Below are 14,354 nucleotides of genomic sequence, written 5' to 3'. Positions count from 1 at the left end.
CAATACCTTTTATGCTAGTCAATATAAGATGTAAATATTAATTATGGTATTCAATGTAGCTAAATAAAAAGATATAACTGTATTACAAACATCCAACCACATAATTGCTAAATATCTACTGAGCGCCCCCAAATCTTATATATACATAACATGCATAAAGTCTTTACACACTTAAGCTTATGTTAATTTTAATTCTTCAGTTGTAAGCATATATTTAATTATATAAATATATTCATATATTTCTCATATTTGCACATTTTCTGTTGTATATAGAAACTCTGTCCTGCGAGCAGGTGGAAAGCAAACAACCCCAGCAGCCCCCAGAGCAGCGACCAAAATTTGTTTCTAATCATTAACAATAAAAAGGAGGGTTCTCTGAGATTCCTCCGCTACAAAAAATAGTCCCAGCTCAGGTCTATTTGCAATTGGCTTTGGGGCTCACATCACTGAGAGTGGAACTGGGCAGGGAAAAGGAGTATCAACTTAAGATGCTACTGAACGAATAGAAAACTTTCCCGGTGGGACTCGGGGTGCGCAGTCAACTGGTCTGGAAGTTTCCCTCCTCCAAATAACTGAGCGTCACTCCCTCGCAGGTTGCTGGTGCAGAGTAAAGCTGTGGCGGAGTGATCCTGAAATTCCCCAGGGCTGGTGGGGAGGGGGCGGTGCGGGGGAAGAGAGGAGGAAAGTAGATCTGTGGGACTTGCGCGAGGAAAAAGTTTGCAAGTCTGGACAGAAGAGACAAGTGCTCCCGAGAGACCGGCTTTGGGGAGGGGAGGGGGGAGGGAAGACTGGTTGCTGGTGCTTCATTCTCCCCCCAACTCTTAAAAAGCTTTTCTCCTCACCCAAGACGACCGGCACAATTGGGACACCCTCGCTGTCCCTCTCCGGCTCTAGCTCTCTCCCTATAAACCCTCAAGATTATGTCAGTTGGTCAGAGCCAGCCAGGGATTTCGTGCGGGTGCTGAAGGAGCTGCGGGAGCCGGAGAAGAATGAAACTGCGTGGAGTCAGCCTGGCTGCCGGCTTGTCCTTACTGGCCCTGAGTCTTTGGGGGCAGCCCGCAGAGGCTGCGGTAAGTCCTTCCTTCTACACCCCCACCCCCCGCCCCGCCACCCCATCACCTCGCTCTCACGCTGAAATCACTTTTTGTCCCTTTTACCTTCCTTTCTCCCTGGCCTTGGCTAGGGGAGTCAGATGTGCCTTCAGTTTAGGAAGAAACATTATTTACAACGCTAGTAACTCAAGCCTTCTCAAGTCCGAGGGAGAGGTTTAAGTGTTTAAAAATAGGGCTGCTTGGTTTCCTGTGGCTAGTTGCTCTAGGGGCAAAAGCAGAACCTGAGGAGGAGGACGCATGTTAATAGATCACTAGGCTCTGGTGGATATTTAAAACTTTTCCTCTCTACTCTCCACCCTCGAGGTTTTCCCTACCTGCCGGGTAAGCTTTTCCACTAGTTGTACCCAATCCACGCACTCTTTCAACTTTGTCGATAGTTTACTATTTTGACTTTTCTAAAATCCAGCTTTCACCAAAGTGTTAAGCGCGCCCCTGAAGTTCTTTCCTTTTGCCTTTTCCTTAGGCAACAGGAACCTCACCTCACCTCTAGTCAGTAAAGCCTCTGTAGTCTGTTTGACATCTTGTTGCAAATGATCAGGTAACATGCCAGGAATGGTTTCAGGCTTCAGGTCGTCTTCGTCTCTCTCTCTCTCTCTCTTTTTTTTTTCTTTTTATAAGTTCTAGGTTTTCATTCTTTATTTTATTTATTTATTTATTTATTTTTGCTTACTTAAGGCACCTGAAACAAATTGAGAGTTTGCCCATCACCTATTTAAAGGAAAAGGATTATCTTTTTCAAAGGAGAATGAGTGTTCTGGTTTAAAGGAGAGCGAAGCAGGGAAGTGAAGGAGCAAAAAGTTCCATTCAGTTTTAGAAATGTAGAATTAAAATCTTAATATATCTCCTATAAGGGTGTCTAGGTAGTCCCACCCAGTATCCTTCTGGGGGTGAAAGGCAAATCTAAAGGAATGAATGACTTTGTCTGAGAAATGTTCTCTAGCCTAAAGTCATCATCCTTAATTTCACTTAACCTCTAAATAAGAATTAAGTGTGTGACAAATTATTGAAAAGTTATGTTTGAGTGAACATAATAGGTGGTTTTAAAAACACTTTAATATGAGATCATGGCTTAGGCCTTCACATGGTTGAGTGACTGTCAATTCTTTATATGCAACTGCTGTGTTATAGCTTCTATGGGTCCACTTGTAAGCTACCTCTAGCTGTTCTTTACGCTCAGAATACCTCAGGTTACATTGCCTTTCTTCTATCCTCCAGAATGTGTATACTAAAGGTGTGAAAGCTAACTTTCATATTACCTTAACACAACTTAATGGCAACTCTTCTTTAAAAAAAAAGACCATGTATATCAATTATTTTTAATTACACTTGCCAGAATTTTTCCTCCATCAAAGTAGACAGATGATATAAAATTGCTTTTATGATGCAGAGCTTCTTAATGGGCTAAGGTTTAGCCACGATGGAGGGTTACAGACCCACAATTGTGTTGTTGAAAGTAGTTACTTTTAAAAACATCATCTTGGTGCTAGTGGCATTTGGCCTGAGGACAAAGATTTTGCGGATGTTTGATTAAATATTTCTCATTTTTTCTTTTGACATTACTATTAATAAATGTACACCAGATACCAATCATACAGGTATGCACAGCTATACTATACCTCAGTTTATATTAAATCATGTTATGTTGAAAATGAATATTCTTTTTATAATTGATAAAATTTGGGAGCAAGCTTGTTTTCTTGGACTATTTAATAACTGAGTGTTCATGAAGAAATTACAGTAGATACCAGGCAGTTTTTTTCTCTTTTCTCCTATATGATTTTTAAAGAACATTTTATACTCCATTTCCTTATCATTAGTATATTGTGCCTGTAATAAAACCAGGCTTGTTTTTTCTGCTTCACACATTAAAATCCTAGTTAGATGAATGTTTTAATCATCTCAAAGATATGAATGGTATCTGCTCTCCATACTAGTGCTGGGGATACTGGTGACCTGCAGAGTAAACCAGTTGGTAATGGGGCCTCTTGTTGACTGAAATAGTCTTGTATTGGAACTTTTACACCAGGAAGAGCATTGCTACTTAAATTGCTTTAATTTTTCATAGTTAACTGATTTCATTCTCTCTGAAGTCATGCCAAATTAGCCTATCACAAATATATGGAAAAATTTTTTTAGGTAGAGAGTTTATCAGGTGGAATAAAATCACTCATTCCAAAAGGCTAACAATAAGGGAAGAAGGCAAATTTAGCTGGAAAGGTCAATTCTAGTGATGGAAGCAATGTATTTTTATGTTAAAGTATTTATGCTGACTCTCCATTAGTAGGATGTACACTTAGATTTATGGATACATTATTTAAACTTCTACTACTACTACTATGCAATTGTTAGTAACTTTGTGTGTGTGTGCAGTAGATTTAAATCTACTATCTCCTTTGTGACTAGGAGCAACAGCTTGTTAAGGGTAGCAGTGTGGTTTGTGGCCATGGAACAATTTTTCCAAGCGTACTGCTCCATAGGAAGAATTTGTTGACATTGTTATCAAAACTTAACATTTTTGCATGTTTAATATGTGCCAGGCACTGTGCTAGTATGGAAATGTACATTATCATGTTTAATCTTCACAACAGACCTATGAAGTATATACTATTGTTATTCCCATTTTACCAGTCAGGGAGCTACAGATCATAGACACTAAGTAATGTGCCCAAATCACATAGTTAGCAAGTTGTGAAGCTGTAAATTTGAATCCTGGCAGTTTGACTCCAAATTCTTTACTCTTAATGACTGTCCTATACTGCCTCTTTTGTATGTGGTCTATAGAGTTGTATTTGCCGTTCACAGTATTGGGATCTCTACTACTATTTTTTTTTTAATAAGGGGAGACACGGGAGGTGAAATGGAAAATATAATGAGGATTATATCTCTTCCTGCTGATATTAGGAGAAGCATCATGGTATAATGAAAACAGCTCTGGGCCTAGAATAAAAAGATCAGAGTTTGATGTCTGTATGTATATCTATTTATAGAGAGATAATTTAAAAGGAATCTAGAAGCAATTGCTTGTTGCAGATTATATGATTTTATATAATTGCATATATAAAAAGTTAGATTTATAAAACAAGTATAATTTGTGGTAGGTGATTATTTTGAAGAAAAATTTGCCTTATTATACTTTCAATTAGTTTTCATAATAATTTTAAATATACTGAAATCTTCAGGAGCATGTATGTCTGTTGTGATAAGACAGAGTATGTATGTGGTAGCACAGTTTGCTTAAGTCTTGTGCATGTATTTATATGTTGTTATCTATCCTGTGTGTAAAAGTGTATAACTTTTTTCCTATGTTTTTACTTGGCTTTTTGAAGTATGTTTATGCAACACATGAGACTCTATCTTGAGTTAACATTGATAACTTAGTCACGATTGTGTCTTCCGGGTTTATGCACTGTAAGTTCACTACTTTTTCCCTTTGTAATTACAAAGAAACCAGACTTTGAGACTGTATGGGGCAATATTGTGAGACAGTGTACATGTCTTGCCTTTCATCATAGTTTCATCCACTATTTTAGCATCTGTTAAGGATTCCAACCTGAATAATTTCTTCTGTGATATTTGCCAAATGGTAATCTTAAGTTTTCAAAATTTTCTGTATTTATTTATTGAATTCTAATGTAGCAAAGAACTTTACCTTCTCTGATATTTGTTTGTTTTTATCTGTTTATCCAGTAATTTGTTCATAGTAGTATAGACTTATGGATGCTTAATTTATTCTATGAACTTTAATGAATTATGCTTTTTTTTTTTTTTTACTATTTTTTTAAATTACCCTAGATTTGGCCAGTAGAAGCCCCTTCCAGTTGGCTCCAGTGTCCTTTCAATGTGTCCCTATCATTTTTAGAGCATTCTCTTACATTCTGGTACAAGTTATTCCCAACTCATTTTCTACTTTCACTGCCCGAACTCTGGAATGAGCAATTTTTTCCAAGAAGCTCTGATTCTTTTTGTTGAGTAGTGATATTTAGAGATGGAAATCTGGGTACTTGGCATGCTCATTACTACTGGAGTGTCATTGCTTCTAGGCCTTCTCAGCAGACAGAACTAGGGAATATATGTATGTATACATAGTCACATACCCACTTCTGTATTTCTTACAGAACCATTAATTTGCACTGATACCTCTCATTCCAGTCCAAGACCACAGAATAAACATGTCTCTTTGATGCTGTGTTATCTTACTGCTTTCTGGTACCTCTCCTCAGTCAATCTCTTAAAGACAGTCTTTAAGAGATTGCCATCTGGAGTAAGATCTAGAATCTGATTAGAGGATGTGTGACCTTTTGACAAGCAGTAACCTCTGAGCTTTAATGTCTTCCTTAGTAAAAGAGAGTCAGTGGTACACATATGTCACACATTGTTTTGAGGATAAAATGAGAGAAGTTATGTAAAGCATTTAAAATAGTACTTGACACATAGTAAATGCTCAGTAATATTTCAATTAGATTCCATTATTGCCATTACAAACTATTTACTGACTTGCCATTTCTTTTTTTTTTTAATATTTATTTATTTATTTGGCCACACTGGGTCTTTAGTTGCAGCATGTGGGACCTACTTCTCCAACCAGGGATTGAACCCAGGCCTCCTACATTGGGAGTTCAAGAGTCTTAACCATTGGACCATCAGGGAAATCCCATTGGTTCTCCATTTTGACTAGAGTCTTATGGACCCAAATCTTTCCTCAATTTCAGCATAACCCTTACATTCATTCAGCAGATATTTATTCAGCAACTCATAAGTACTTAAGAATTATATTCATGTTTTTCTATTTCTACTCTCATGGATATGTACTATTCACAAAATCATTTTGTGCTAGACGCTATAGGTTAAATAAGATACAGTCCCTGCCTTCATGGAGCTTCCATGCTAGTGAGCATAGATAGTTTTGTGAAACTTTCCCTTACTATTATGTCAGTTTCTGATTTTACCCTTCTTTGAATATTTGTCATATTTAGCCTCTTGACTAGTATCTAAATGTATTTGGTCTTAGAAGCATTTTGTTTCAAGGGATTTTGTCTCTTCTGTTAGATGATAGACTTTTTGAAGCAAGAACCTGTATATTTTTTCATTCATTCAACTACATTACATGTTAATTTTGTCTGATAACAAAAATAATACATGCTTAATGTTGGAAACTTGAAAAAGAGAAAATTATAAAGAAGAAAATAAAAATCTCTCCACAGTTCTACCAACAGCACAGAAATAATCTGTATTATTGTTTTGAATGATTTGCCTTTTTAATGTATCTAATATTTTCTTTAAAGAGTAAATTGGTTAAGATTTTTTAAAAGTTGGGATTACTCTGTATACAATTTTATGTTAATGTTTTATTTACTTATCCAGCAGTTTCCCATGTTATTAAAATTCTTAGTTTTAAAATTTTAAATGATTTCATACAATTTAATTTATACACACCACAATTAATTTACCTGTTCACTTTTATAAACTGTATTTTTAAGTTTCAAGGTTTTTTAGCCATTGCATGAAATACTGCCATAAACAATTCCTATTCCACATTTTGTATTATTTTGTTAGTACTGCCTCCTTCATGGGGAATTACTATGTTAGATGTCATCCATATTTTTAAAGTCTTTGGTACTTTCAGTAGACTCTGACATTTAGAAAGGCTATAGCAACAGATAATATGATAGCTAACTTTTTTTAGTGGTTGTACCCTGTGAAGTGGATAATATTATTTCCATTATACGTAGGAGGAATCTGAGGGCCACAGGGTGGTTAAAAAAGTACCAGAGGTCACACAGTAAGTGAATGAGCAGTTTAGCTCTAGAACATGCTCATGAAATTTTCTTCAATCCCTGTTTCATTCACAGTAGAAAAATAAGTCATGTTGAAATGTTGAATAATTCCCACTACCCTTTCCATGACTAGTCACTTGAATTGATTCTAAAGATAGGCTCACCTACCAGTTCATCCTTTAATAACTCTTTTCTATAATTGCCTGGGCCATTCATCCTCAAGGGCCTAAATTTTAATTTTGTAAACCATGCACCTACCTACATTTCTCCCATGTACTGAAGGTGGAACCTGTACTCCATGAATACCTCCCCCACTGACCTCTTCCTAGCTATAGCAAGGGTATACATACTCCAAACTCACTGGCATTCCCCTCCTCCAGGAGAGTTTTGGAATGCAATCTGAAATGAGAGAACCCTTTACCCTTTCTCCCCACCCCCACCCCATAGCTGCCTATGAGCTTTTACACTTAAATACCTGTGTCTTTGCCTAATATTATCATTTGCTTTCATCCTCCCTTAGTGATACTCCAGAATTTTACCCCCATTAATTGCTAATCTGGTTTTCCTACTTTAGGGTGATATTATTCCAGCCCCCATCTCTCTTTTTCTCAACAAACTTGGAAGTACATATGGAGTGAGAGGCCCCCTATCCATTTTGCAATACCCCTTCTTTGCCTTTTCCTTGTGTTTCTTCACAAGTGAAGTGACTTTACAGCTTTTATGATAGCCTTGTGGCTTGTGCAATTCAAATGTATTCCTCCACGAAATCACAAACTGTTATGCATTATGGCTTTTCCAGGTGGCATTTGAATAGCTGAACTTTAAGCTTCTGAATGATAGGGATCTGCTTTTGCCAAATTACTTTCCAGAATGGTTTTACCAATTATATTCCTATCAGTAGTGTAAAAGGGTACCTATGAGACAGTCTTAATAATTTTTTTCTATCTAGTATAGCGACTATAGAATTGATGCTCAATTGGTTGCCAGTTGGTTGGCACATTTGGTTCTATCCTCTAATGATTTTCTTTTTAAAATGTAATCATTCCATCATCTCATTCCCTTCTGACAATAGCAACCATGGAACAGAAGTGATTTTTGAAAATAAATTCTCTCTAATTAACATTATAAATGAACCACCCAACCACTTAACTAAATCCTCATTACAAAGACTGTTTTTAATAGCACCAATTCTTGAGGTGTTTTAGAGTGGCGTCTTTAGTGTGATCCCTGATACATTAGCTTCTTTCATTTTAACAAACCAGATTCTCATTTTATGCATCAATGCTTGAGTTTATTTACGTTCATAATCTGTCCAGGTCCAACTGCCCTTTGTTCCTTTAGAAGCTTCTGCTGGCCTTGTACCAAAAGTGTAGCCTGAGATAGTACCTGCTACCCTGCTGAAATGGGAACCTTAAATCCCTTACTATTTGCCAACCAAAGACAACCAAAGGCAAATGTTATAAAAGAAACAGGTTTTTGCTAAATGTAGCTTTTAACTTAAAAAGAAAATTTACTGCATCATTTGCTTTACTTTTTAACTTGTACAGAGACTTAAGCACCTTTAAGTGAATGCTAGTCAGGTTAATGGAATTGGTTTTATGACAGTGAGTACTAAAATAGAACTGGAAGAAATTCTGTTGGCATTTGTATCATCTTATAATTCAGTCAAATAACACTCTTTATATACATTAAGAGAACTGGCTGATTTGCTTCCAAAATTTCTTTTAGTATATGTGACATTAATGGAATACTGAAGGAGATATTGAAACTTTGGCTGGGGGGAGGGATGATATTAAGGGAGCCCAGCCTAGTTCTCTGTGATGACCTCAAGGGGTGGAATGGGGGGAGGGTCAAGAGGGAGAGGATATATGTATAATTATGACTGATTGGTGCCATACATCAACTTATGTATGACGACCTTACACAACTTTGTAAGGCAATTATCCTCCAATAAATAAAAAGAGTGGGACACTAGTGAAAAATTGTTTTGTGTATTCTGTGTTTTGACCTCTCTAGGACTTTGCTAAAGAAGGAGAGTCCTTCTTTGTCCATAATCTAATTGATGTAGTGAAACATTTCTGTATGTGAAAGGCATAATTGTACCTGTTTGTATCAGATAGGTTGTTTTCTGTTGCAAGTAGTAGAAAACTGATTCAACTGCCTTAACAGCAGAGAAAACTTTTAGCTCACGTAACAAGAAGTTTGGAGGTAGAGTACCTCTAAGGTTAATTAATTCAGTCAAATAGTGACCCTGACTCTTTCCACTTTCTGCTCTGCCATGCTCTGCCTATCAGTTTACTGTCTCAGGTTAGTGCCCCTCATACTTGCAAGATTGCTGCTGTAGTTCCAGGGATCACGTGCAGATGCCACAATGCCCAATAGAAGAAGAGTATGAACTGTTCTTTTGTGTTCCTTTTAATCAACAATGAAAATTTTCTCAGGAGTCCCACACCTTCACCCTTGCATCTGATTGGTTTGAACTGCGTTACATGTATATGGTTACACCAGTACATTGGCAAGTAGAATAGAACCATAAAGATAGTTAGACAAGTGACTTACAACCCCCACCTTTCCCATCACCCCTGCCCCACACCAGATCACATTGCTGCCTTGAAAAGCCAGAGAGTGGGAAAATTTGAATAAAATCAGTATGCTTTTAGGAAGGAGGAAACGGTTCCTGTTTTATAACCTCATGAGTTTGTCATCAGGATCAATTCACTAAAAGATATGTAACAATTTGATGTATATGTTAAATGTAATATGTATTTCTTAATAGGAAAACTAACATTTTATAGAGTTGTGCAAATGAAAGATGTTGGCTATTTACATAACAATAGATATTTTAGTGTTGAAGGGATATTAGGGACCTTTTGGTCAGTGGTTCTCAAAGTATGGTCTGTGGACACTTGAGATTCCTAAGATCCTATCAGGAGGAACATGAGGACTGTTTGAACAGTAATTTGAAGACTGTTTTGCCTTTTTCACTGTGTTGATATTTGCTCTGATGATGGGTAAGACACTCTAGTATAACAAGTTGTCCCAGTAGTTGCATTCTTCATAGTCTTGGAGGATAAAAAGCCAATTTTATTTAACAGTGTCCTTAATGTAGCATTGATTTTTTTTTTATTAAATCTTGTCCATTAAGTATAGATATTTTAAAATTTCTGTATGACAAAATGGGGATTATACAGAAAACACTTCTGTATGCTGAAATAATATCATTGTTGCTAAAAATAGCACTTGTGCAGTTGTGTGAATTATGGCCTGAATTAGCTGATTTTTGCATGGAACAGATTTTTACTTGAAGGAACAACTGAAGACTTCCCTGGTGGTCCAGTAGTTAAGAATCCTCCTGCCAGTGAAGGGGACATGGGTTCGATCCCTGGTACAGGAAGATCCTACATGCTGCAGAGCAACTAAGCTTGTGCACCACAATTACTAAGCCCATGCTCTAAAGCCCGGGAGCCTCAACTACTGAGCCTGTGTGCTGAAACTACTGAAACCCATGTGCCTAGAGCCCATTGTCCACAACAAGAGAAGCCACTGCAATTAGAAAACTACACACTGCAACAAAGAGTAGCCACCGCTTGTCGCTACTGGAGAAAACCTACTCATAGCAATGAAGACCCGTTGCAGCCCCGAGAAAAAAAGAACAAGTGAGACAAACTATGGTTATTCAGGCTTGAGGATTTGGCAGGAATTTTCTTGAAAATGAGCAAAATGAGTCTGTCATTTGAAGGAAAGCAACTGGCCGTATTTGTTGCCAGTAAAAATATTTGAAGTTTTCAAGTATTAGAATTTTAGAAATCTTGAATCTTGAATATGGGCTTGACAGTTTCCCAAAACTTAGTCTTTTCTAATGAGATTGGTAATTATATTAATGTGTATGATTTTTTTGATATTAGGTAATAAAATCTGTTAACAGTTGGAAGTTCTGCAAATCCCAGTGAACGAATATCTTCCAAATATCTTCCAAATGACTAGTGCCTGATGTTACAAAATCATGCATGGCTAAAAGATCAATTGAAAGACAAGATAGGTCAATCAGTTTTAATGTAATCAAGTACAGAAGTAAATAGATATCAGATTCTATGTTGCAACTTATCTAAAAGAGTCTACCACTTGCAGAACTTTGGCATAACATCAAAGAATACCCACAGTTATCTTAAGAGGGTATTGAAATACTTAATTTTCCAAATATATAACTGCATGAAGCCAGATTTTCTTCATATATTTCAACCAAAACAACATATTGCAACAGAGCAAATGCAGAAACAGATATGAAGATCCAACTGTTCCAACCAAAATAACATATTGCAGAAGAGTGAGTGCAGAGGCAGATATAAAGATCCAGCTGTCTTCTATCAAAGCAGACATTAAGGAGATTTGCAAAAAAAAATATGTAAAACAGTCCCTCTTCTCACTTGCTTTGTTTTGGAAAATATAACTATTGATAGTTTTCATGAAAATGCATAATACATGTTAACTTGTAATAAGTTCATTATTGCTTTTAAATGAATAAATATTTTAATTATTACTGTTTTATATGGTACATATTGATAGATATTAATGCACATAAAAGCTCTGGGGTCTTTTAGTGATTTTTAAGAGAGTAAAAAGGTCTTAAAGGGACTTCCCTGGTGGTCCAATGGCTAAGACTCCAAGTTCTCGATGCAGGAGGCCCAGGTTTGACGCCTGGTTGGGGAACTAGATCCCACATGCTGCAACTAAGAGTTCACATGCTGCAATTAACAAATCTGCATGCTGCAACTAAAGATTCCCCTTGCCACAACTAAGACCCAGTGCAGCTAAATAATAAATTATTTTTTTAAAAAAAGGATCTTGAAAAGTTTGAAAACCACCTCTCTCCAGAGACCAACTCTATCGTTTTATGGGAAAGTGAAGTGGTTGATGGAAGATGCTGCTTGTCAGTTGCAGAGGCAGAGAAGTAATATTATTCTAGTCCTCTTTCCAGTGTACCACATTGGTTTATGGATTGGTGATATGATTTTGTAATTTTATTCATCCTAGTAGATGGAGATAAAATATCAAATAGGAAATGTACTAATTGTGCTTGTATCTTTCCTACCAAGTTCAGTGTAATTGACAATTCAGAAACATTCTTACTATTACAAATCACAGCAGAAGAGACACTGATGAAGAAAGGCAATGAACTATAGTTAGTTATTTCTAGGTATCAAATTGGAAAACTCATAAAACCAAAGTTCTTGTCTTACGTGTCTTTGTATTCACCACAGTGTATAGCCTGTTTCCTTGTATGTAGTTGATTCTCAGTAGCTAGTTGTTGAATGAAGTTTGAATTTCAGTGAAGGGTAGATAGATTTGCCAAGAGGGAAGAACTGGAATCAATGACGTCAATTTATAGGAATTCTTGATATCAGTTATTTTCTAACTGTTAAGGTATTTAGTAACAGGAATGCCCCATTACTAAAAGTACCTGAATAGAGGGCAGATACTATTTTGTTGGCAATACCCACAAAGTCTTATTCAACTCAAATTCTGTTGTTCTGGTTGTTAGAAGGAAATTTTTTGAGCTCCAATCCTTGTCTCTATAATTTTAAGTAATTCTAAGGTATAATTGGCATAAAATAAACTGCACATACATAAAGTATACAATTTAAAGTGTACAATTATATACACACTTGTGAAACCATCAGTACATTAAAAATAATGAACATATAAGTCACTCCGAAAGATTTTCATCCTCTTGAATAGTTCCTCTCTCCCTTCCTACATCAACAGGTAACCACTGATCTGCTTTCTATACATTAATTTCATTTTCTAGAGTTAAATAAGTGGAGTCATATGGTATGCACACTTTCTTTGTTTTGTGTCTTTGTTTCTCAACATTTCAGTTATATAAATGGAGTCATATGGTATGTACACTTTCTTCATTTTGTATCTTTTTTTCTCATCATTTCACGTTTATCCACATTGTAGTGTGTATCCATAGTTCATTATTTTCTTCTTGAATAGTATTCCATTGTGTAGATATACCACACTTTGTTTTTTGGTTCGCATGTTGATGGGTATTTGGGTTGTTTACAGTTTGTGGCTATTACAGGTAAAAATTCTATGAACATTTTAATTTTTGCATTTTAACAGTTATTTTGTTGAAGTGTAATTTACATAAAGTGACATGCACTGATCTTAGGTGAGCAGCTAATTTTTTTTTAAATTGTATAAACTTTGGTAACCACCATCCAGGTCAAGATACAGAAATTTCCATTACTCCAAGCTCCATATTGCCCCTTTCCTTTCAGTGACTTTTATGTCATTTATTAAAACTTAAACTCCAAGATTGCAAAGTTATTTATCATGTTTTCTTCCAGAATATTTATAATTTCAGATTTTGTCTTTAAGACCATTTTTTCTAGATTACCAGTTGTTTCAGTACCTTATATTGAAAAGTAATTCCTTTTTTCATTGGTTTGGTTTGATGGCTTTATTGAAAATCAATTGAATGTATAGGTCAGAATTTATTAGTCTAGTCTGTTGATCTACTTGTCTATCCTTATTCCAGTATTATGCTTTCTTCATTATCTTGACATTATTTGTTGTTCAGTCACTCAGTCGTGTCCAGCTCTTTGTGACCCCGTGGACTGCAGCATGCTTGGCTTCCCTGTCCTTCACCATCTCCTGGAATTTGCTCAAACTCATGTCCATTAAGTCAATGTTGCCATCCAACCATCTCATCCTCTGTTGTCTCATTTTCCTGCCTTCAGTCAGGGTCTTTTCCAGTGAATCAACTCTTAACATCAGGTGGCCAATAAAATACTTTTAATTTTGTAGTATAAATCCTTCAAATTTTTTGTACTTCATGATTGTCTTGATGATTGTCTTGAATAATTATGCCATATAATGTTTAGATTCATCTTGTCAATTTTTACTAAAAAGCCATTTGAGATTTTGGTAAGGATAGCGGTAATTCTAAGGATCAGTTTAGGAACAAGTGAAATACTAAAAGTATTGAGTTTTCCAATCTGTGAATATGGTATGTTTCTCCATTAATTTAGATATTGTTTAATTACCTTCATCATAGATGTCATGCTCAGTATTTGTGTGTTATTTCTTCCTATGCATATGATTGTATAGTAAATGGTATAATTTAAAAATTTTATTTTTAGTTGTTGCCAAGATACAGACATTCATTTTTATATCGATCTTTTTATCCCAAGATATTACTGGTCTTTTTAGGGCATGATTTATATATTATAGAATATACCCATTTAGGCACACTTCTGTGAGTTTTGACAGGTGCATACAATAGTAAGTGCAGTCATTCAAGATACAGAACAGCATTGCTAAAATTATTCATTAGGTTCTAGTAGTTAACTTTGTATTTTTCATGTACATAATCATATTATCTGCAAATATCTTTGAGATATCGTATCATCTCAATATCTCTTGAGTTATATTTTTTCCTTTTCACCTTTTCAATCTGAAT

General features: G+C 35.8%; 1 protein-coding gene across 3 annotated transcripts in view; it reads left to right on the top strand.

The window, feature by feature from the left end:
- The first annotated feature begins 715 nt into the window (after window positions 1–715).
- Window positions 716–14,354, top strand: part of COL4A5 (collagen type IV alpha 5 chain) — a 250,361-nt gene continuing 236,722 nt past the window's right edge. For all 3 annotated transcript variants that reach the window (XM_065915481.1, XM_065915480.1, XM_065915478.1), the window contains exon 1: window positions 716–1,070. In XM_065915481.1, the coding sequence (XP_065771553.1) occupies window positions 990–1,070 (81 nt within the window). In that variant the 5' untranslated portion in view covers window positions 716–989. The remainder of the gene's footprint in view (window positions 1,071–14,354) is intronic.

Source organism: Muntiacus reevesi, chromosome X (assembly GCF_963930625.1).
Source record: "Muntiacus reevesi chromosome X, mMunRee1.1, whole genome shotgun sequence".
Taxonomy (NCBI): Eukaryota; Metazoa; Chordata; class Mammalia; order Artiodactyla; family Cervidae; genus Muntiacus; species Muntiacus reevesi.
The sequence above is the reverse complement of the archived record's forward strand: the minus strand, read 5'-3'. Positions and strand labels throughout refer to the sequence as shown.